This window comes from Bombus pascuorum, chromosome 13 (assembly GCF_905332965.1).
Source record: "Bombus pascuorum chromosome 13, iyBomPasc1.1, whole genome shotgun sequence".
NCBI classification, from domain to species: domain Eukaryota; kingdom Metazoa; phylum Arthropoda; class Insecta; order Hymenoptera; family Apidae; genus Bombus; species Bombus pascuorum.
The window spans coordinates 511,778-537,601 of NC_083500.1; the positions used below are offsets into that span (position 1 = coordinate 511,778).

General features: G+C 36.5%; 3 protein-coding genes and 1 pseudogene across 3 annotated transcripts in view; all 4 read left to right on the forward strand.

The window, feature by feature from the left end:
* Positions 1 to 25,824, forward strand: part of LOC132913104 (aurora kinase C-like) — a 316,494-nt gene that overhangs the window by 150,921 nt on the left and 139,749 nt on the right. The window lies entirely within an intron of this gene.
* On the forward strand, positions 7,263 to 9,085 carry LOC132913098 (cytochrome P450 9e2-like). The gene has a single exon (XM_060971071.1). The coding sequence runs from the start codon at positions 7,361 to 7,363 to the stop codon at positions 8,936 to 8,938; it is 1,578 nt and encodes a 525-aa protein (XP_060827054.1). The 5' UTR covers positions 7,263 to 7,360; the 3' UTR covers positions 8,939 to 9,085.
* Positions 9,234 to 14,293, forward strand: LOC132913105 (cytochrome P450 9e2-like; annotated as a pseudogene).
* LOC132913573 (uncharacterized) lies at positions 17,811 to 25,473 on the forward strand. The gene is made up of 3 exons (XM_060972004.1): positions 17,811 to 19,467; positions 21,721 to 21,885; positions 22,447 to 25,473. Exons 1-3 carry the CDS (start codon positions 17,896 to 17,898, stop codon positions 24,037 to 24,039), a joined length of 3,330 nt encoding a protein of 1,109 aa, XP_060827987.1. The 5' UTR covers positions 17,811 to 17,895; the 3' UTR covers positions 24,040 to 25,473.

The following is a 25,824-nucleotide window of genomic DNA, read 5'->3' on the forward strand; positions in this document are numbered from 1 at the left end:
ATTCTCCTATGTTGTTATTGTCGTTGTTCGCTTTTGAATAGCGCTTTCCCTTGCGGAATTTACACCGCGAAGGTGTATTGAATATATCGATGCCAGAAAGGGAATTTTAGAAAAAAAAGCAAGCGAGAAATTGTGGATCGTGACGTTCGGCGGACAAGAATTACATTGTGCGGGAGTGCAAAAACGAAACTATCGAAAAATAGCGTAGGGGACTCTGTTCCACGTTAATAAAATCAGTTTGCCGTAACTGGTAAAAATAATCTCGCGAGAAAATTATTTGCGAACGATTTTGTATCGAGAAATCGTATCTAATGGGAGAAATCGGTGTAAAATTCGGTGATTGGAAAATCTAGCGCGGGAACGGATCAGAAAGCGTGGTATCCTGTTGCGGGTGAAGTCACGCGTCGTGACATAAGTATGCATGAAGTTAGCTCGAAGTCGTCTGAAATATTAACCAGCCAGACTTTTGGCCGACCGAGGACTGAAAGCTGTTTACCGTAGGAGGCAACTGCAGGATAGCAGCCAACGTTAAAATCTCGGCCCGATGCCGGCTGCTTCCTTGCCCGTTTGATAAATAATGCGACTCGCATTTTGCGCGGGAAAACTTTCGGATTGCATCGACGCGACGCGACGGCTCGCAGAAAGGGAAAGAGAGAGAAAGAATGTAGAAAGGGAGGACGGGAGCGGTCGGTAGCACAAGCAATTCAATTCAGACACCCTCCAAGCGAATTTTCATTCGAAAGTTTGCTTGGGCTTTTAATGAAAAGAAAGCCCCGGTTAGAGCCGAGGCAGAGTGAGAATGTCCTCTTGCACGACTGTTGCCTATCCCGCTATTGCTCTATTTGCTCCTCTAACTCGATCGGTAGCATCATACTTTGGGTAGAATCTGCGAAAATCAGATTTGTGAATTGGTAACAATCTCTTGATAAAACTCAAAAAGATCTGTTATTAGTTTCAAAGCTCTTAATATCCTACATTTAATCTTCCATTTCTCACGAAAGAATCATCGTCGATGCGGCCCGGTCTCGTTGAAAGTTGCCAAAAAGCTACGAAAATAGGTCCACTTCCACGAATCTAGCGAGTGGAAACAACGCAGAAAAACCAGTATCCGGTAAAATATTAAAAATACGTAGCCAACAGTTTCGCGTAGCAAAGATAGCCACGTTTCACGGAGGATTTCTTACAAAGCCTGACTTATTTAACCCGAAGCTAGGTGTCTGCCTGTTTCCACGATCCCCTCTGACTCCGCCAACCTACATTCTGCCCCCACCCATGCGATTCACGTTTCGGCAAAGGGGTGAAGACGAAAAGGGGAAAATGACGGCGGGACAGAGAGGAAGGCGATGGAAGGTTGCAGGAGCACGGTGAAAGGACGAAATGCTCTTTTGTGGTCGCCCTCCACACCGGGAACTTTATTAATTGCGCGTTTTGTTATGCAGATGCCTGCAGACCGAGCCAGCCACCTTCTCCTCTTTCTCCTTCCTCTTTCCTCTTTCCTCATTTCTCTTTCCTTTTTCCTCTTTCCTTTTTCCTCTTTCCTCTTTCCCCTTTCTTTCTTCCTCTTTCTTCTTTCCTCTTCTGTCTTCGATAGGAAGCGAAGCTTTTCTTTCTACGACTCGTGTGTCCAGGATCATTAAAGGTTTACTTTCTCTCTCTGTGTCTCTTTCTCAAATTTGTCGCCTTCAATTCAGTCAAAGTTCTTCCTCTTTCCCATTTAGGTGTGCGTGAAACTTTCAAGTTTCGTCTGGCCGGCCTTTCGTGACTACTAGCCCGGCGCAAACGTGAAATTAGCCTTTCAGGATGAAACAACAAATTTTGACTACTGTCGATCAAACCGGCTGGATAGTCAGAGTCGTTAATTCGCGGATTAGTGCTAATAAACGTAGTGGTCGGTAAGCAAGAAAGTGATGATTTTGAAGAGATACCTAGAGAATAATATCTTTGTCTCAAGAAATAAATTCATTGGTTGTAAATCTTAGTTCTTAAAATTCTTAAACGAAGTGTAACAATACTTACCTAACCGAAGCGTATTGAAAAACAAGACTTATTATCACCTTTCAACATGGTATGGATTTACGTTCTCATTTTAGGAACGTTCCGCCAATGAAACCGGGATGTCCCGATCTCTTGGGTGATTCAAGGGACTTAGCTCGTACATTATGTCAGCGTTTAAGAAGCGAACAACGAGGAAAGAAATCCAGCCTTTGTTGAGAAACTTTGCTCTCGGGAATTCCGGGCTCGGAACGAGGAAGCATCCAGCTGCTTTTAATTTCCAACTAAAAAACGAGAAAGGAAAGAGTAGATGCTCGTGTCTCCTGGCGACTATTCGTGAAAATTGAACGTCAGTCTTCCACAAACGAGACGTTTTAGATATTTCTCCCCTTTTTTAAGGAGCATTAAATAAACGAAAAATTGCTACAAGTTTTAGCTATTATATCCAGTCGTTCAAAAATGATATTTATCCACTAAATCACTAGAATTATTTTCATTCGATCTAGTATCTATATCTTTTGCTGTATAATTATGTTTAACGATAATTTTAAATCGGTCAGAACTCACGTTGAAATAAAAAAGAAAAGAAAATTACGGATAACCAATTCATACGTTGCACTTAATTAATATTTCCATAAAATATTATTATATATATTGTATTTCTAACTTGCTCTCGAATGCTTAGCTACACAATTGCTTAACTGCGCCACTTTTTGTGACAAGGCTGATCATCTTAGTATCATTCCGAGGAAAAAAGACTGCACGGTGAATTTTGATCGAAAAGGGAAAGACCTATCGTTCACTACGTCTCACATATTTTCCACAAAATTAATATATCGTGTTACATCATAAATTACCGTATACTGTAAAAATTATCGGAAATGTAAATAATACGTTACAACCGTCGAAAGTTGAGAAAGAATTTAATAAAAAAAAAGGAAGAAAATGGAGAAGGCACTTACTAGAAGACGAAAGAAACGAAAGGTGAGAAGCTAGTTGGGATAAACGCTAAAAAGAGAAACTGGAGGAAGGGAGAAAGAAGAGAGGAAGAAAGAGGATCGCTCTTAAGTTATTATTAAGGTATATTTCCCCGAGGGATGTTTCGCTTCAGCTCAACTAATGACGGCATCAGAGTAGAAACAAATTTGAACGAACCCGACTTCGTCGCATCGTACCTCTTTCGTTCGCGTGCGCTAATTTCTCCTTCGTCTTCACATATCGACTAGCTTTTTTAATAACATTTTTCTCCTAATAATATTATTTGAGAGGAATGAAAAACGTTAGTCGATTACATAATTTTTTAATCATCAAAATAATTAATGATATTATTTACGAGATATTATTAATTTCTTGATATAGACACTTACTTCTTTATATATTTATCCCAGACGTCCTAGATTATGAAGATTTTATTCAAACTTAATAGTAAATTTCGATTTATATAAGAAAAAAATATCAGAAATATCGCGAATACCTTTCATCTCCGCAAGAGTTTTTTCTCGATGATCGACTCGATTCAGCTAACAATAAGTATGTACATAGTTATTTTTCCTTCGCCTGGAAGATGCATCGTACCGAATAAATTACACGGCTTTAATATTCGTTATTTGTCGATACAATGCACAGACACGTACTTACAAATTACTCAATAATAGATTCCTTTTACCTTTTAATTTCTTGCATAAAATCTGAGAGGCGTTTCATCAGTTGGTTCGATTGCATAATCGCTACTCTGTCCATTAGAAAACGCGCAATACTTCTTTAAAGACGATGCTAATGCCAGTAATTCGATGCAGTCTACATGAAAATCTATTCTAATCGAAATAACGACAAGCAGTGAATAAAAATAGAAGATAAATTCTCTTAGAAGAACATCAGATTCTTATTCCAACAATAACCATTCCAACAGTAACTATTGCACAAGTTCGTTACGTGTAATCTTGAGTTGAATTTGTTGTTGTTGAAATTCTATATTTTTTTAAAAAATATATTTAAAGAATAAAATTATAAAAATCGTAATTTTATAACACCTACGGTGAGGGTGATTGTACTTTACTTTCCTATCCGAAGAATCTTCGCCATTTTAAAAGATATCCTCTATTAACGACGAACTTTATAAAGGTATTACATCGTACAACAGAGATAAAAGTATGATATCGCATTAAGTATATTCGTGATAATCGATGATATTCTAACGAGTAGAATTTGAAAGTTTTAACTCGTATGTGAAATACTACCGAGAATAACAGTAGCAGCTTTGTTAAATGAAAAAGTTCGAAATTCTAAATATTCTGAAAGAGCAGATAAACAATGCGACAAATCAATAAAAATTATCAAGTTCACCTTGGTCGAGTATTCATGAGGCTATCATTGAGATTAATATCGAATTAGCATTCCGCGTGCAAGCAACTTCCTTCATGCATCTGTTTGTATTTTGCTCGATTTGTCATCTGCCAAACAAGCAGCCATACGGTTTCCGCCACCTCCTTGTCTGCTGTATATTAAACGGTGTTCGTGATTCGCAAGTCAAATTGAATTCCAGACTATTGGCATATTCTCAACAAGCTTTAACAATGGAGTCTGATACACGAGTCTCCCTACTCTTTACCAGCCTTCTGGCCAGCCATCATCCCACTTTCGGGTAGGAGTGGTACGCTTCGAGCACGAAGCCCTCCGCCCTTTTTCTTCTTCGGTTTCCTTCAATTTCCGCGGGCAGGAAAGCCATGGCGGTGCAAGCTCTCGGAAATTGGAAATAAATCGCAGCGATATCGATGCAAAATACGCGACGCCGATCGCAACCACGATTTCGTTCCGTTCTCTATGATCATCTAGTAACTTGTTTAAGATACTCCAAAGTTTTTTTTTCAACTATTTATCAAATACTAATTATTTCTGACGTATGAAATATCCGTTTGAACATTTCAGATCCTTCACCGAGTTGAAAAAGTATATCGTAGTTCGTATGCGGCGTAAGTTACGTAAAACCCTATTCATTCGCATACCTTATACGGTATATGTTTTGTTTAAGATAATGTTGGGAATGTTTTTTCGCCAGATACGGAATATATTTAAGAAAGAAAAAAATGTAGAGGAAGAAGAAGAGAAGAAGAAAAAGGAGGAGAAGCAGGAGGAAGAGAATGAATAGCCTAGGCATGGAATAATTAAGCGATTACCGGTGATTGGAGACGGATTTTTCGTCATAGCGGAGATTTAATTGGTCGAGATGTAGTGAGGAAGATAGGCGGTTGCATTGTCTGCAGGATGTTAAGAGGGTTAGCCCTGGAAGTATAGGGGGAGATGCTCGGTCGGCACTGGATGCCAAGGGTGTGCAAGGGTGCTGGTGTAATGAAGAGCGACAGTGGCGTCCGGAGCCATCGCTAATTTGCCGCTAAGTGGCCGGCTTTGTTTCCGTACGTTGATCCCATCGTTCGCAATATCCTGGATCTGAGGCGACGCGACGTTCCGTGCCGCTCAAGAGAGACATCCAAATAACCCGCGGCCGTCTACTTCGAGCGTAATTCACTGCTGACTAATTTCGACGATCGACTCAAGGAAAAAGAGAAATCCAAAAGCATTAAAATATAGACGCATTGTCGCGATCCTATTCATCCAATGTTCGAAACTATCGTTAACGATTGTTATTTCTCTATAAATTGAATTATTCGAATATTATAATTTTCGACAAAAGGTTCGGTAATGAATCGAATCGAATCGAATCGGTTAACATTTAAAAGTAAAATATTTCGGATATATCGTTATCGAAGCAAGAATAAAAAGAAATCCGAAGAATATTAAAAATAATAATACAACGATATACGTAAGAATACTCGGCAAGCGGGTTTAAACGAAATATATGGTAGATGATCGATTTACACAAAATCGAATACATATTGCTTTACGCGCTCCGAGCATGAAGTAAAATTTCTTTCAATGTAATGCAAAATAACATGATAACATTTACATAGTCTTCTGTAATCTTTACGTTACATAACTTCTTACATTACATTTACGAAACATATATTTAGATAATGTTATCTGAAAACGTAAGAAAATTAATTTTTCTTTGATATCGAAATAACCAAACTAGTACTAGACTGCATCGACTATCATTTCGTGACGATATTTTAGAATGTTCGTTATATAACAAGATTTGCTTAACACTTTATCGCCTTAAATTACGCCGTAAATTGTCGTAAATTGTCTATATTGTTCTAAATTGTCTTTTATACGAAAAAAAAGCATTCGTAGAAATAGTCACATAACATAATACAGTAATCAAAACACAGGAAAATTTTCGATTCTAGACCCCACGTAGCATAACAGTTACACAGCAAAAATTGCACTGGTAAGTTTAATATAACATATCCAAATAAAAACACGAGACAATCTCCGTGAACCGGTAAACAAATAAAATAGTAAACAACGGATTGTTACATCGTGTAGGGTGTTTTTTCATACAATTTCCTTCCGAAGTAATGTTTTATACGTATAAGAAGCAATTAACAAATACGTTAAAGTGCTGCAATTGGATGAATCATCTTCATTAATTCGTTAAGTAAATAAACCAGTTTCTTTTCGAATCACGACGCAATTTATGTTGCATCACAATCAGTGGAATTATTTATCAAGAAAAATTATATACGTATTATCTTCCTCAAGGTAAGACATTGTAAAACGATAAGCGAACTACGCGAATGATTGTGGTTATTTAGAGTAACCAATCACCGACTATATCTCACAACATAAGATCAAAGTATCATCATCGTTATAAGGTCAAAGTATTGAATATTTTCGTAGTGCCCAAAACCGCTCTGTAAACACCCCACTCCCATAATCGGCCAGCAAACATTTATTTTTATTTGTATACTTGAATGTTTGAAAACTTCAATGGGAAAAGTATTTTAATAAGAAAAACAAATTAGCTGTAGAACTACGAAATAAATATATTGTCAGATGGACAGAAGACGATCGTAAGTACTTATCAACGAATACAATAAAAGAAGATTGGTTATTAAAAATTTCAAATAAACCGACCGAATTTCTTTTCCTTGAAAGCTACGCTGCTTGAATGTTTAATTAAAATCTCACGGCCTAAATTCCATCGATCATTCTTTTCCCAAATTATGTAATCATTAATTGCAATCTATTCCGAATATATTAAACAAATTATCCAACTGATAAAATCGGTAAAACTGATAAAAACAAGGGAGTTTCACGACATAGAGACGCCCCTGCATACTGATACGCAGAAACAGATTCCCCTACATAGGAACTCTACGCATACGCCGACTCTTAGTCTTCTTGGTAAGAGAACACAGCACACATCCTAACATCGGTAAACTCTGGCACGTATACCGTCTACTTTACCATGGAGTATCTACCGATCGCATTGTCCATAGTGGCAGCAATACTCGTCGTTATTTACTACTTTACTACGAGAAATCATAATTTATTCAAGAAACATGGAATTTTGCATATTCCACCAACGCCACTGTTTGGAAATATGGGACCCTTGCTTAGGCGACAGTGCACCATGCACGATTTTATTCTCAAAATTTATCAATTACATCCTGAAGCGAAATATGTTGGCTTCTACGAATTTCTGACGCCTGTTCTAATGCTCCGAGATCCGGAACTCATTAAAGCTGTCACCATCAAGAACGCCGAACAATTTCCGGACCATCGTCCGTTAGTGTACGAGGAAATGGATCCTTTATTAGGAGGAATGTTATTTATTCAGAGAGGTGATCAATGGAAGGAGCATAGAAATATGTTGTCTCCCACGTTTACTTCTAGCAAGATAAAAGGCATGTACAAACTGATGTCCGATTGCGCGGTCAAATTCGTGAACCATTTAACGAAACTGCCGGAGAACGAGCGTGAAATGGAGATGAAGAGCCTTCTGAGTAAATATACGAACGACGTCATCGCTACCTGCGTGTACGGTGTCTCCGTGGACACAATAAAAGATCCAAATAACGTGTTTTACGTGTACGGTAAAATTGGTACAACCTTCGTGACTTTTAAAAAATCTCTAACAATGTTGATGCACAAAAACGCCCCTTGGTTAGCGAAACTCTTGCAATTTAAATACGTAGAAAGCTACGTCGAGAAATTTTTCTCTGATATCGTGACAGAGACGATCGAAGCTAGAGAAAAGAGTGGAGCTTATAGATCTGACGTCATACAGCTATTGCTAGAGACTAACAAGAAGAAGGAGCTAGGAAAAGGTATGAGCGTGGAAAGTATGGCCTCTCACGCTTTCAGCTTCTTCTTTGGTGGATTTGATACTGTCTCCTCGCAAACTTGCATAGTGACGCACCTGTTAGCCGAGAATCCAGATGTTCAAGAAAGATTACAGCAAGAAATCGACGAAGCATTGGAAAACAACAACGGGCAATTAACCTACGATGCTCTTAGTGAGATGAAATATCTAGATGCCGTGATGAATGAATCCTTGCGACTCCATCCGGTAGCTATATTCATAGACAGACTATGTGCTAAAGATTTCGAACTGCCACCTGCGTTACCTGGTGACAAACCTTTCACTGTCAAAAAAGGAATGAACGTTTGGATTCCTGTGAAAGCGATTCATCACGATCCTCAATACTACGAAAATTCTCTGAAATTCGATCCAGACAGGTTCTATAAAAATGGTAAGAAGATTTTGAACTCGGACACGTATATGCCATTTGGCCTTGGGCCCAGAATGTGCATCGGAAACCGGTTTGCACTCACAGAGATGAAGGTATTGCTGTGTCACCTTCTTGCCAAGTGCAATGTCAAGATCGGACCCAAAACGACAACTCCGTTAGAATTCCAGAAAGGTGTGATAAACGCCACTGCGAAAAATGGATTCTGGTTGATCATTGAGCCAAGGAAAAGTTCTTATCGCTTTGCCCAAGTTAACGGAGGTGCCAATGGAATTTGTACAAATGGAATATAAAGTAAAATAACCTTTAATTTCCTTGTGTAGAAAATTTTAAACCTTTAAAATGATACGTTTGTTATACTTTCGCATCATTAAACAATTAATATCATGTAATGTACAGCTTGCGAAATATAGTTGACATGTCAGAGTTTGAAAAATCAATTACTCGAAATAATCTCATATTGTAAAACGCAAGAACGCATTAAATTACACTTGTTACACGTAATTGCACTTGTAGTATCGTACGTTACGCTGGTTCTATCTCATCTCGAATACGCACCGGCAATATGGATGCCAAGCACTGAGAAATCCTGTTATCTTTCGAAAAATATCCAACATCGTTTTCTCAGGTTCCTTGCGTATAAGAGAGGCGACCTGATGCCGTATAACGATCATGATTAGTCAGCGATTATTGTCCCAACTAAATATATTGTTAGTAGAGCAGCGTAAGACAGTTAACGTATTATAATTATTATGCAATATTTGGAACAACAGAATTAACTGTCCTGATCTTATAACACGAATTAACTTTAACATTCCCTCCTATGCCTTTAGCATTCGATACTATTCTATATGCTTATTTGCAAATCGGCATTCGGTAATAATATCATCAACAGGATCTGTAGTATTGTTAATAAATACATCGACCAACTCGACTTCCTTTATTACCTACAATCAAAATGTAAGAGGAATTCGTTTGTGAAATAATGCAATATCTTCTATCTTTGTGCAACACTGATATTATGTATTGTATATTGTTGTCATGTTGTACTCTTGTATTGCGTAAAATTTTGTGAAGCTTATTTTGTTAAACTTATAACATAAACATAAGAATTTTATTGTTTATCTCGCTATGCTTCTAATATTTTGCTACATTATTATGAAAAAGGTATTTTCTCGTTAATAAAATTTGTTATTATTATTGTTATTCACTGTATTATTATTAAACGGTTAAAAAAATGGACAAACTATCGTTTCCCGTATCTGTTTTTCATCAGCGATAACCTGGGCACATGACACCGAAAGCGCTGCATTATTCTGTAGTAAATATTAGTTTATTCTGTAGTAAATATTAGCATCATTCAATACAATTTCTATCTGAATGATAAATCTATCTATTGATAAATACCTACAACACTACGTCATGCGACAAACAAAACCATGTAGTTACTTCCAAATTAAACGGAACATTTACAGCTCGTCATTATCATGATAATATTTCTGCATCCTAATGCAGTCGCATAGCGTTGTGTTTAACTTTTTTGAATAAAAACTTTAGAAACAATACCCAAAAGGTTGATATTACCATGTTTGTATATACTTCATTATACAAAAAAGGAAGTTTCATTTTTTTCTATAGAATACCACAACAAGCATACTTTACGAAGTTTCTTATATTTGAATCGAAAACGAAATTAAACATGTATATTTTTCTTTATTTTTATCTGTTACATGCGGATTCATTCAATTCTGTTGAATTCGATTCCTTAAGATTTTACGTTACGAAGCAATAAAAAATTCCATCAGCGAAAGACTTAAGGTTAATGTTTCGTATATGTAACGATATTTAAATAACTTAAAACGGTCGAATTAGGTGGATCATTCCGTATATTAATTTATTACCTAAAATTAGTTAAACAAAAAATTAGTTTCTTTGTGAATCACGGTGTAACATGCGCGACATTTTAATTAATGGAATAACGAATGAACAGCAATTATTTTCATAACAAAAATCGATCGGAACTTTTGATTCAGAATTACCAATTCACGATAATGGAATGATAATGTCCAACTATTAACAATGAATTTAATCTAATAAGTAATGTTTATTTATGTACCTATATTAGTACGTAAGTAAGATTCACGCGCTAACGACGACTAAAGGACCGACGGTTAATATGTTTTATGCCTCTTTCATACTGTATGACATCATCGAACGATTGTGTGAAAGTATTCATATAATATTAAAATATCTTATTGAATAATCTTATCGATTAGTTCCGCTTAGTCATTAGAACCAACACCTTTTCCTGAATAGGTTATCCGTTCATCCATCCGTATAATCTACTGATGTACCGAACGTCTCAAATCTGTTATAAAGGTTTGAATTTTTACATTCCACACTCGACCTTTGCTCTGCCTCAATCTATTCCATTTATTTTTTATTTTTTTTTATGTCAATGTTTCATCGAGAGGATGATGTCGCCCGTGAACGATGATTTTGTTTAGATTGTAACTTTAAAATTAATCGATTCACTAACATTTAATTAATTCGTATGAAAATGTAAGAACATATTAAGTAGTCTCTGATTACTATGTGTGCATTATGAAATGACGTTATTTCAGATAAGACGGCAAATGTCGTGCAGTATCGTTCGAGAATTAATCTAAGTTAACTAAATTATCAATCGGTCAACATAACAGAACAAAAATGAGTATCACTCGAAATAACTACAAGAAAACGTGGAGTGGTAGCTTAATTTTCGTCGAGTCACGCTTGTTTTAATAAATAACGTTTAAAAGTTAGGGAATAAAATATGCTTGAAATGCCCCTGCATATCGGAACACAGACAGGTTCTCTTCTATATGTATGTATTTATAAAGCTACGCGATAAATCGTCGGACGATCAGTCATTTTACTAAACGGGCGCTGTGCAAGATATTGTGTTGAAAGTGAAAATTCCAACAATAGCTTTAATTTAATACTCAGAATGGAGTATTTGTCTAAATGAGTATTTGGTCTATCTTTGATAACTATTTCGCCACGAAAAATCATAATTTATTCAAGAAGCATGGTGTTTTTTCGACCGTTCACGGGGAGACGCGATCGCGAGAAAGCGCGTCAACGGGAGTCGTAAATTCCCGTTACGATTGGACAATCGACGCTACGAACTGATCGATCCCCTATTTCGATTAGAATAGTAGAGGTAGTTTAATGAGTATAATGCTTGATTAACAGTTCAAAGATAGTATATATTTCCAACAACTTTGTAGAAAAGATAGTTACGCTGGTGCGTAAAGTATAAGTTAAATAGGTAAATGATTGAAGGGTGGAAACCCGGTAAAGAAATGTTGACTGTTCTAAAAATGATGAACTAGTGAAGTCCGGTGACGATGCTGTTGCAAAGGAAAACTCTTACTCGGTGGTGATCGCCCCACAACTACTCGTGTGCGGATGGATTCCCGGGAAACATGGGAAAACCCACATTTCCCCAATTTTTACCTAATGGAGCAATAACCATAAGGAACCTCTTGACTCGATGTTTTATGCCACTTAACGACCTTAGCAGTAAATCAAAATCCTCAATTTATGACAGTTCCTTAGGATTATTGCGATCCGCTTAATTCTATGTGCACGGATGCTGACCGCCTCGAACGTAAAGAGTCACCGGACGTAACACATGGAATCTTGCACATTTCACCGATGCTATTGTTTGGAAATATGGGATACTTTTTCACCAGACGGTCCATCTTGCAAGACACCATTCTGGAAACCTACCAACTTCATCCCGAAGCGAAATACGTTGGCATATATGAGTCACTCACGCCTATCAGAGTACTTCGTGACCTCGATTTTATCAAGTTCATCACCATGAAAAATTTCGATCACTGTACCAATTATCGTAACTTCGTTGATAAGGATATTGGATCCTATTTTTTCCGAAATGTTATTTTTTATGAACGGCGAGCAATGGAAAGAGCATGTTATCGCCAACGTTTACTTCCATTAAGATAGCGAACTATCGCTATGAGATTATCGAATCTGATAGAAGACGAGGATGAAATAGAAATGAAGCGTCTGTTGACTAAATATACCAACAACGTAATCGCTACCTGTGTCTACAGCGTATCTGTTGACACCCTAAAGGAGCCGAAGAACACGTTCTACACGTACGGTACACCGGCCTCGAAGTTCACAACATTGAGGAAAGCTGTGACAATGCTAACGCAGAGGAAGGTACCCTGGCTGACTAAGCTTCTCCACCTTCGATTTCTGGATAATCATATAGCAAAATTTTTCACCGCACAAGTGATCAACATGGTCGAGGAGAGGAAAGCAATGTCACTTATCAGTCAGATATGAATATGACCGATAAGAAAGTTCCAGGAAAAAGTATAAGCATGAAAAACATGGTTACTCGTGCTTTCGCCTTCTTCTTCGGTGGATTTGCACCGTTGCAACTCCATTGCAACCTTCTAGACGAAAATTCAGAGATTTCGAAGAGAATACAGGAGGAAGTCGACGAAACGTTGGAAAATAATAACGGACAATTGACTTACGATGTCATACAGAAGATGAAGTACTTGGATGACATGATCAACGAAGCGATGAGATTGCAACCAATTACCGTATTCTGGGATAGACTATGCGTGAAAGATTTCGAGGTGCCACCGGCCTTACCTGGTGAAAAACCTTTCACCGTTAAAGCAGGAATGAACATCTGGATACCTGTTGACGCGATTTACCACGATCCTAAGCACTACGAGAATCCGCAGAAATTCGATCCGGATAAATTCCTCGAGAATGGAAGGGGATCATAAATTCGGGGGGGGGGGGGGATTTATGCCGGTTGGTCTCGGTCCCAGAATATGCATCGGCAATCGGTTCGCGTTAACACAGATAAAGGTATTGCTGTGCCACATTCTTGCCAAGTAAAACATCAAGCTTGGATCGAAGATGTTGCTTCCGTTGCAATATGAAGAAGGTGTGATAACCGCCTACGCTAAGAATGGATTTTGGCTGAATGTTGAGCCTAGGGAACATTGTTACTGCACATCTCAAACTAATGGAACAACAAAGTGTGTATGACCAATGAAATTTATAGGAATTGAATTTAGTAATGAGCGATCTTTAGCGCGATACATTGAAATCCTTCTTTGTATCCTGATTTGTATGGTTTCTTTCAATTAATCTCGATACTGATTGAAGATTGCTATTTGCTTTACTTAAGTATGAAATTTCCTACATAATTCGTGGCTTGGTTGACTATACGTTTTTGCTCATGATTAAAAAAATTAATGTCATGTAACGTACAATATGCTAAACATAATTGCTTTGTCAGAGTTTGATAAAAAATGTTTTCTTTTATATCAACTATTTTGTAACGTAATTTAAATATTAAATTAGGAAAATTCGTTTAGCATAAAAATAGAGTAAACTAAATTCAAGGATGCATGTGTCTTAATTATTGGATAAGAGAAGTAAGAATTGGATTCCAATTAATGAAATAAAGCTATTGTGGTTTAATCGTCGAGGCTTAAATTTTTCGGTTTTGTTATTGTTTTGTTATTATTATCAGGTCAAAATGGTTCATCTCTGGTGTCTAAAGATTAAATGAAAGAAATAATTAATCACGATGTATAGCTAAATGAATAGTATGATGTATCTAACCGATCAGAAATACTTGGCTTTTTATTTTATAGTTTTGGGAACAATTTATAGTTCATTTAGTGTTCTGTACAAAGATAAATATTTTTTTGCTCAAAACAAAATATTTTATCGTAATTTTTTTATTGTAAATTTCAGTGTAAAATACATTACTCCGGTTAATTTCGTATAACTACGCATAATTTAAATTGAGATTGACTAGGCAATACTCGATAGAAAAAAAATATATAAAATACAATAACATTAGATCGATTACTGCTCTAATGGTACGTACATATATACGTGTACAATCTAGGTTAGCTCTTCTTCATTCTTGATGAAATTTTGTTTCAAGATTTCTGTTACGACACCATCCACAATAGTTCCAATCAATCAAAAAATAATCTGTGCACAATTTAAACTCGATTATATAAAAAGAAAACGTGCCTCTGAACCCTCAAACGTTAAAATAATTATTTGAGCGCAAATAAAGTCGAATTCATTCGGTTGTCGTTCAAGTTATTGATTATATTAAAGGGAAACGTGAAAGGGATACGTCATAACTCGTGAATAGCGCGAGCCACAACTCTAAACAAAAGGAATTAAAAACACGAAACTTAAAGAAAATAAAAGATACTACGCGTATAAATACTTTACATTATTATTGTACGATATTAAAATCTAAGAATATCGAAATAGAAACAAAGAACAATGAGACGTCCACTGACACGTACCGCCTTACACGCGTTCTCCTGAATACAATAAACAGTACAATAAGCAAATAATGGAAGTTAAGATGCTACGATCTTCTCATACAGCAGCTATAGTGACGAACAACTGACACATGCCAAAGAATCAAGTACTGGCATCAGAAACTGATACTGCAAGAAGAATGCAGCAGCAAGGACTTCTAAAAAAATCTTCAATAATACTTCCACAAAAACCGCATTAACTGAAACCCTAATACTTTTGGCAGCAGAAACTAATACTGCAAGAAGAATGCAACAGCAAGGACTTCTAAAAAAGGGAAAACTTCAATAATACTTCCACGAAACCCAAATAAGCTGAAACCCTAATACTTCTCGAAGGACACCAGCAGGACTGAAGATTGCAGCGTCCGCAAAATCACGTACCAAAACTCTGCGCTATCATAGAATAATCCGTCATGTGACAATTGGCCATGATAGTCTTAGTATAAATAAGGGTAGCCACTTAGAAACAAGTCCAGTCAAAGTCCGTAACGTAATACAGTAAAAATTTGTAGAGAGAGCAGTTCAGTTGAAATTTTGTCAAAGCGCAATTCAGTTAAAAATTTTTCAGTCAAAGTTTTTCAAAAAAAGGGTTCAGTCAGTTCAGTTCAGTTATTGACTTCAGTTATTCAGTTCAGTTATAGAGTTCAGTCCAGTTAGTTGAAATTTTGTCAAGAATCGGTCAAAAATTTATCGAGAGTTAATATCAAGTTCAGAAAAACAGTAGTCTTTGCGAAGCCGAGAGTTGCTTCGTTGATTCGTCAATTTCAATAAAACTATTCATTGATTATTATTGTCATCAATCAAGAAGATATTGAAAATATTTATTTATTCCAAGAAGACCTTAATCCTTTCTGTGCTAGTACTCCTGCACATAACGGATAAACCAAAACGTGGAATTTTATTTATCAGTCGTATTGATACGCTAGCTAACGCTACTCATACGGTTATATTAACGAATTAAAATATCAAGGATACAACAGTTTGGAAATTCAAAATAATGCCGCGCTCTAGAAGGGTGCGACAAGTTTTTGGAATCATTCCATTCAGTCGTTTTCCTTGTTTCAAAATTAGCGAATGGGCGTAGAATTAATTGTAATAGTTAATAACTACTTCTGGTGACAGCAATTACCGTTTTGATTTAGATATAATTCGAGAATTCTAAGATTCGACATCTAGAGTAACATCTAACGGTTATATATACCGAAGATCAAGACCAAATCATAACAAGTGTTTCATATCGGAAATAAAAATAGACATTTTTAAAGTCTTTGTTGATAAAAAATGATTCAAAATGTAAAAAAGCATTTTTACAGACCCGTTTTTCATTTTTTCTCGTCAACCATTTATCGCACGAAAAAGAAGTGTAATAACACGCAGTCGTCTACATCTAGTTTGTCAACTACTGTTTAACGTGTTTTCTTTTTATACATAATCAATAATTTAAATAACTATTTTCATGTTTAAGGATCCAATGACACTTTTTCCTCTTACATAATCGAGCACATAATCGAGTATACGTATACGTGACATAATATAACGTAGTTGTAAATCTAATCACGATTTCAAACAATCGTATTTATAATGTCAAAAGAAACCAATTGTAAAAACATGAACAGATAAGAGGGCCTGATGCCTCTATCAGATTGGTACGAAGAAACTTCTAATACAGAGACAATGTTATTAACATTTATATTTATGTTTCTCTTATGTTTATGTAACATTTATATTTCTCTTCCTTGCGTTACAATTTATCAAAATAATAATTGATATGGAAGTACCTCTGGAAGTGCAAATTCTCTATCTCTATCCATTCTTAGAATTAACCCGAGCGAGAAGATCTAAAGACTACAAAATACATTTTTTCAAAAATTAAGCCTCGATTAAGAAATGCTACATTTTCAATTTGCTTTTACATAAGGAATGGTTCTTTTATCCATATGTCCGATGCTCACAACTAATCTGGATAGAATGAACGATCGATAGTGATAAATAAATAGGAAAATGGAATCTAATCTAAAAAAAAATTATTTCGCTACTTATTTTATATTTTTGAAAAAATCAATGATTTATTTAATTTTCCGTAACGGCACAAATATTCCTTCGCCAAAATTGAAGTATTCGTAATCTGAATTTTTATCAAGAATATGTTCAATTTGCAAAAATTAACTAATGATCATTTCGCGTTTCCGTCTTCTGCCCGCGATAATTTTTATTCTGCGCATTAAAGTACTGCGTAACACGTCACAAAAGATATAAAAATTAATAATAATCTCTTCCTTATATATATAACCGCTCCTCTGTCCGCAAACATTTATTTCTAATTATAAACTTGAATGTTTGAGAAATTCAGTGGGAAAGTATTTTAATAAGAATAACAAATCAGCACTACAACTACGAAATAAATATATTGTCAGCTGGATAGAAGATGATCGTAAGTACTTATCAATGAATACTATATCGAAGATTGGTTATTAAAAATTTCAAATAAACCGACCGATATCTTTTCCTTGAAAGCTAGGCTGTGGGTATGTTTAATTAAAATCTCACGGCCTAAATTCCATCGATCCTTCTTTTTTCCAATTATGTAATCATTAATTGCAATCTATGTCGAATATGTTAAACTTATTATCACCAACAGCTGATAAATCAGCGCATAAATGTGAGTGGAACGCGATGCAATCAAACGCAAGGGAGTTCCACAACATCGAGACGCTCCTGCATACTAATATGCAGAAACAAGTTCTCCTATATAAGAACTGCGCACATAGGCCGACTCTTAGTCTTCTTGGTAAGATAATACAGCGCAAATACTATCATCGCTAAACTCTGGCACATATACCGTCTACTTTACCATGGAGTATTTACCGATTGCTTTGTCCATAGTGGCAGCGATACTCGTCGTTATTTACTACTTTACCACGAAAAATCATAATTTATTCAAGAAGCATGGAATTTTGCATATTCCACCAACGCCACTGTTTGGAAATATGGGACCCTTGCTTAGGCGACAGTGCACCATGCACGATTTTATTCTCAAAATTTATCAATTACATCCTGAAGCGAAATATGTTGGCTTCTACGAATTTCTGACGCCTGTACTAATGCTCCGCGATCCGGAGCTGATTAAAGCTGTCACCATTAAGAACATTGAACACTTCCCAGACCATCGACCGTTCGCGTACAAGGAAGTGGACCCTTTGTTAGGGGGAATGTTATTTTGTCTGACAGGTGACAAGTGGAAGGAGCATAGAAATATGTTGTCTCCCACGTTTACTTCTAGCAAGATAAAAGGCATGTACAAACTGATGTCCGATTGCGCAGTCAAATTCGTGAACCATTTAACGAAACTGCCGGAGAACGAGCGTGAAATGGAGATGAAGAGCCTTCTGAGTAAATATACAAACGACGTCATCGCTACCTGCGTGTACGGTGTCTCCGTGGATACAATAAAGGAACCGAATAACGTATTTTACGTGTACGGCAAAATAGGCACGACGTTAATAACTTTCAAAAAATCTCTAACAATGTTGATGCACAAAAACGCCCCTTGGTTAGCGAAACTCTTGCAATTTAAATACGTGGAAAGCTACGTCGAGAAATTTTTCTCTGATATAGTGACAGACACAGTCAAAACTAGAGAAAAGACTGGCGCTTATAGATCGGACGTAATACAACTATTGCTAGAGACTAACCAAAAGAAGGAGCCGGGAAAAGGTATGAGCGTGGAAAGTATGGCCTCTCACGCTTTCAGCTTCTTCTTCGGCGGATTTGAGGCCGTTTCCACGCAAATCAGCTTAGCGACGCACCTGTTGGCCGAGAATCCAGATGTTCAAAAAAGATTACAAGAAGAAATCGACGAAGCATTGGAAAACAACAACGGGCAATTAACCTACGCTATTCTAAGCGAGATGAAGTATCTAGATGCCGTGATGAATGAATCCTTGCGACTCCATCCGGTAGCTATATTCATAGACAGACTATGTGCTAAAGATTTCGAACTGCCACCTGCGTTACCCGGTGACAAACCTTTCACTGTCAAGAAAGGAATGAACGTTTGGATTCCTGTGAAAGCGATTCATCACGATCCTCAATATTACGAAAATTCTCTGAAATTCGATCCAGATAGATTTTTTAAAAATGGTAAGATTATAAACTCGGACACGTATATGCCATTTGGCCTTGGGCCCAGAATGTGCATCGGAAACCGGTTTGCACTCACAAAGATGAAGGTATTGCTATGTCACCTTCTTGCCAAGTGCAATGTCAAGATCGGACCCAAAACGACAACTCCGTTAGAATTCCAGAAAGGTGTGATAAGTGCCGGTGCGAAAAATGGATTCTGGTTGATCATTGAGCCAAGGAAAAGTTCTTATCGCTTTGCCCAAGTTAACGGAGGTGCCAATGGGATTTGTACAAATGGAATATAAAGTAAATTAACCTTTAATTTCCTTGTGTAGAAAATTTTAAACCTTTAAAATGATACGTTTGTTATACGTTCGCATCATTAAACAATTAATATCATGTAATGTACAGCTTGCGAAATGTAGTTGACATGTCAGAGTTTGAAAAATCAATTACTCGAAATAATCTCATATTGTAAAACGCAAGAACACATTAAATTACACTTGTTACACGTAATTTCACTTGTAGTATCGTACGTTACGCTGGTTCTATCTCATCTCGAATACGCACCGGCAATATGGATGCCAAGCACTGAGAAATCCTGTTATCTTTCGAAAAATACCCAACATCGTTTTCTCAGGTTCCTTGCGTATAAGAGAGGCGACCTGATGCCGTATAACGATCATGATTAGTCAGCGATTATTGTCCCAACTAAATATATTGTTAGTAGAGTAGTGTAAGACTGTTAACGAATTATTATTATTATGCAATATTTGGAACAATAGAATTAACTGTCCTGATCTTATAATACGAATTAACTTTAACATTCCCTCCTATGCCTTTAGCATTCGATACTATTCTATATGCCTATTTGCAAATCGGCATTCGGTAATAATATCATCAACAGAATCTGTAGTATTGTTAATAAATACATCGACCAACTCGACTTCCTTTATTACCTACAATCAAAATGTAAGAAGAATGCGTTTGTGAAATAATGCAATATCTTCTATCTTTGTGCAACACTGATATTATGTATTGTATATTGTTGTCATGTTGTACTCTTGTATTGCGTAAAATTTTGTGAAGCTTATTTTGTTAAACTTATAACATAAACATAAGAATTTTATTGTTTATCTCGCTATGCTTCTAATATTTTACTACATTATTATAAAAAAATGTTTCTCTCCGTTAATTAAAATTTGTTACTGTTATTATTATTCAGTTTATTATTATTAAACAGTTCTATTACTTTAAAATATTATCCAAAATTATTAAACGGTTTTGTTTTTGCAAAGAATCGGTGTGTTATTTAACTCTATCCCCAAAACTGAAGTATTCCTACTTTGAACTCTTATTAGGAATATATTTAACTTAGGAAAATTAGCAAACGATCGTTTCTCGTATCTGTTTTTCATCGGCGATAAATTCCGCATGTGATATCGGAAGCCTGCGTTATAATACTGGAAGTTCGGTTCATTGATACAAATATCAACAATAGTTTATTTCCTCAAACGAAGCGATATAATTACGTATGTATAAATTGTACGGAGCATGTACAATTTAGTATCGTGATAACATTCCTGTTACAGTCCCATCGTAATGTAACATAAATATCGTTCTAATTTATTTCGTTCGTATGTAGTTTTAAATTGAGATGACCGAATTAGATAAATCATTCTGTATATTGATTTATTATTTGACAGAAAATCAGATTCTGGGCGAATCACAGTTCAATGTATAATATGCTCAATGGAATAATTTATCAACGGTAATTACTTCCATAATAAATTTCCGATTCGATCGAAACTCTTGATTAACGATTAACAATTGATTTAATCTTACCTAAGGAATTCTTGTTCGTGAATTCTCTTTAGGAATTTTATACATAATCTCGCGAGTTAACGACGGATAAAGGACTGCATAACAAATATGTTTTATGATATTGTACGATCTTGTAATGTCGAGTAATCGTGTACACTGTTACGCGTGGCACAGAAACACCAGCGATCTAAACCATACCAGCGTATCATCGTTCGCATGTACTTGACCTTGTTTCAGAGAGTTGCGTCTGGCAAACTAGTGTCGAAACGCGCATCAAAGTCCAATGCAAAAATCACACGGCGCACCGGGCAGGAGTTCATCAAACATCAAGCGATAGATGAACGAGTTCATAGATCATCAAGTCCAAACTTACTTAAAATACCAAAAACAAATTCTTGACCCTTATCTCTGCTGCTTTGAACCACTACATTCGTATCTGCGACTTTTCTTTGGAAACATTGTCAATTCCATACGAAGAGATCCTCATCGTTCGGGCATAACGGTACAAATTTCAATACATATCACACATACACATCAAAACATCTTATTAGTTAAATTATTCGATCTCGTTGATAGAACAAGCGCTTCTTTTCAATAAATTATTCGTTTACGTGTGTCTAAGTGTTCTAAATATATCGAATATCTCAAATCTGTTATAAAATATTGGAATTTTTCTATTCCACGATTCAATACCTTCACTATGCCTTAACGTACTCCAATTATTCACATAGGAATTTATGTCAACACATTATCCACAAGATGATGTCATCATGAACAATGATTTTTTCCCAGTCGTAACTTTAAAATCATTTAATTCAGGAACTTTTAAATTAGTTGAGACATCCGTACGAAAATTTACAGCTAGATTAAATATTGTTATTTTTACACATTACGATGTAATTATTTGTCATAAGCCATGCTCTGTCGTTCGACAATTAATCTAAAGACAATCAGATAGGTTAGCCAACTCGTCAATAAACAAAAATGAATGTGAATCAAAGATAACTCTCATGAAACGTGAAGCTTCGAAAATATTCTAGGATATACTCTAGGGTACCATAAATTAAGCCTTCTCCAGTACTGCGTAACGTCATAAGCTAGAAGGCTCCGAAAAAGATTTGCGACTGCAACGTATAGGATATTCCGTAATGCATTGTGCAATTATCAACGTTTAAATAAGCGGACAAACGTTTAAGAGATACTTTACGCATTTCCTACCTTCGCAAAATAAATCATGGCGATTTTTACGAAATACAGATTTCATCTTCTTCGTTTTTGCTTACGTAACGTTAAAGATTAGGCAGTTGACTACGCTTGAGACATTCTTGCGTATCAGAATATAGACGTGTCCTCTTACTTATTTATGTATATAGCTAAGCGATGAATTGATCGACCTTTAGTTATTCGGAAAGACCGACACAGCAAACATCGTGACGGAAGTGAATTTCTGATAGTGATTGTGGTATATTCGAATGGAGTATCTGTCCCTTGGTCTGTCTTTGATAGCGATACTGATCGCTATCTACTACTGTGCCACGAAGAATCATAATTTATTCAAGAAACATGGAATCCTGCACATTCCACCGATGCCATTGTTTGGAAATATGGGATCCTTCTTCGCAAAACGGTCCACCTTGCAAGACACCATTCTGAAAGCTTATGAACTTCATCCTGAAGCGAAATATGTTGGCATATACGAGTCACTCACGCCTATCATAGTGCTCCGCGATCTTGACTTGATCAAGTCTGTCAACATGAAGAATTTCGATCACTTTACCGACCATCGTAACTTTGTCTTCAAGGACATGGACCCTATATTTGCCGGAATGCTGTTTTCTATGAAAGGCGACCAATGGAAGGAGCAAAGGAGCATATTGTCACTCGCGTTTACTTCCAATAAGGTAAAGGATATGTTCAATCTGATGTCCGAGTGTGCTATCAGATACGCGAACTATTTATCGAACCTAGCGAAGAATGAGCGTGAAATGGAGATGAGGGATCTGCTGACTAAATATACCAACGACGTAATCGCCACCTGTGTCTACGGTGTATCTGTCGACACCATAAAAGATCCGAAGAACGTATTTTATACGTACGGCAAGTCGACCACGTTCACTAGTTTCAAAAAAGATATGGCAATGTTGGCGCAAAGGAACCTACCCTGGCTGGCGAAGCTCCTCCAGCTCAGATTTCTGGAGAAACATATAGCGAAATTTTTTACCGACCAAGTGATCAACACGATCGAGGAAAGGAAACAGAATGGCACTTATCGATCAGATATTCTACAACTATTTATAGATGTAAATGACAAGAAGGGCCCAGGAAAAGGTATGAGCACGGAAAACATGGTTAATCACGCTTTTAGCTTATTCTTTGGTGGAACTGATTCCGTTGCAACGCAGACGAGCTTTCTGTTCTACCTTCTAGCCGAAAATCCAGAGATTTTGAAAAGACTACAGGAGGAAATCGACGAAACATTGAAAAATAATAACGGAAAATTGACTTACGATGCCATACAGAAGATGAAGTACTTGGATGCCATGATCAACGAAGCGATGAGATTGCAACCAATTACCGTATTCTTGGATAGACTATGCGTGAAAGATTTCGAGCTACCACCAGCCTTACCTGGTGAAAAACCTTTCACCGTTAAAGCAGGAATGAACATCTGGATACCTGTTGACGCGATTCACCACGATCCCAAGCACTACGAAAATCCGCAGAAATTCGATCCGGATAGATTCCTCGAAAATGGAAAGAAGATCATAAATTCGGGGGCGTTTATGCCGTTTGGTCTCGGTCCCAGAATATGCATCGGCAATCGGTTCGCGTTAACAGAGATAAAGGTATTGCTGTGCCACATTCTCGCCAAGTGCAACGTCAAGATTGGATCGAAGATGTTGCTTCCATTGCAATATGAGGAAGGTGTGATAACCGCCTATGCTAAGAATGGATTTTGGCTGAATGTTGAGCCCAGAGAACATTCTTACTGTACATCTCAAACTAATGGAACGACAAAGCATCTGAGCAATGGAAATTGTAGAAATTGAATTTGCGAATGAGTGATTTTTAATGCGGTTAAAATCTTCTTCGCGTACGGAGTAGTGTTTTTCGGTTAACTCTATGTCGGCGGACGTCACGCCGATTCAGTCGTAATCTACGTGATCCATACGTTGGCTCAATTTTATTTGGAGCATACTGAAGATGTTTTGTAATATGAGCCTCGCCCCTTCCTCTCCATTAGCGATAAGAAAACTCTCGCACGATCTCCATAACAAGGGCAGAAAAGACATTTTGGAGTAAAAAAAATTTACTGCGGATCCAACGGCGCAGCGTCCGTCTTTCGAATGTTAATCCTAATACTGACTAAGATTGCTATTTATTTTACTTAATATAATATAAGCAAAATAAAAAGTTTCTTATATAATTCGTGATCCGATTGATTATTCGCTCGTGCTTCGAAAGATTAATATTGTGTAATAAACAATTTGCTGAACATAATTGTTTCGTTAGAGTTTGACAAAAAAACATTCTATTTTTTAGCAAGTATATGACGTAATTGAAACATTAAGTTCAGAAAATTCGTTTGGCATAAATACAGAATGAAATAAATTTAAGGATGCGTGGATATACATATAACATATGTATACTAAATATTAAATGAGAAAAGTTCTTTAATTGCAATTAATAAAAGAAAAATATCGTGGATTAAAGTAAAAAGAGAGACTAATCATGATGAATAAATAGATAAATAGAATGTTTGACACTTGTGGAAGGAAATATTGTAATCGAGGAAGCATTGTTTCGGATAATTTGGAAGGTAACGTTAATTTTTATTCCGCATGTGAGATTTAATAGAAGCGCAAATTTACTGCGTAATTATATATCGTTTATCTGTAAATTATATGTATGAATATGAGTTATAATTTTTTCCATAAACAATAGTCTTCAAAGCGATAAAAGTATATGTTATACATTAATTAAAGTGTCATTGGTGCAATTTATTATAACTGTAATTTATTTGCCATAGTTTTATCGTAGGGTATATACCACTGCAAAGATGAAGAGGGAAGAAAGGTAGAAGAAGAGCAAGAAAACTAAGATTCGTTTTCCCTCTTAGCTATCGTTTCGCGCCTTTTTCCACTAACACGACAAGACAATACACTGCTTGAATCCACCCTTACGATCTTCAGTTCATTAATTCTGGCCAAAAGCCGGTCTTGATGGTGCTGGTTCGATCGCTAACCTTCGGTCTTGGAGCTTTCCTTTTCATCCCTTCCACGCACTCACCGTAGCTAAAGTGAATTACATTAGAGGGGAGAGGGTAGTTTTATCGAGTCAACCTGCTAGATATTTCCTAAGGCACCTAAGGGTCGTTGGATCGGAAACGGGTCCTTTAACAACGACCAACCTTCCGAAGAAGTTGCACGATAATCTGCACTGGACCAAATTGTTTCCCTGCTTCGTCGAATATAACTTGTTGATCGTTTATGAAAATATTCGTTGCGTTGTTTCCTATCTCGGCCAACTCCGTTGCTATTGTTAACTATGTATCTAGTTGTTATTGCTAACTTCGTTTCGCTGTTGTTAATGTTGCTAGTCGAGTGTTGGTTTAGATTGATTTCCGAAGAAATTTCATGGTAAATGTGCGTGGTTCTTATCGTGTGGTCATTCATAAGGAACAGAGGTTTTATTACGACATTGTTGTTGCTGTAGTATTATACGGTTGAAGGTCATAAGAAAATGATTGGAGGTAACATAGAGATTTACTATAACATTATTTAAGGATATCGTACATTATTAACATTAGCCGTGTGAGAAAATAACTCTTATTA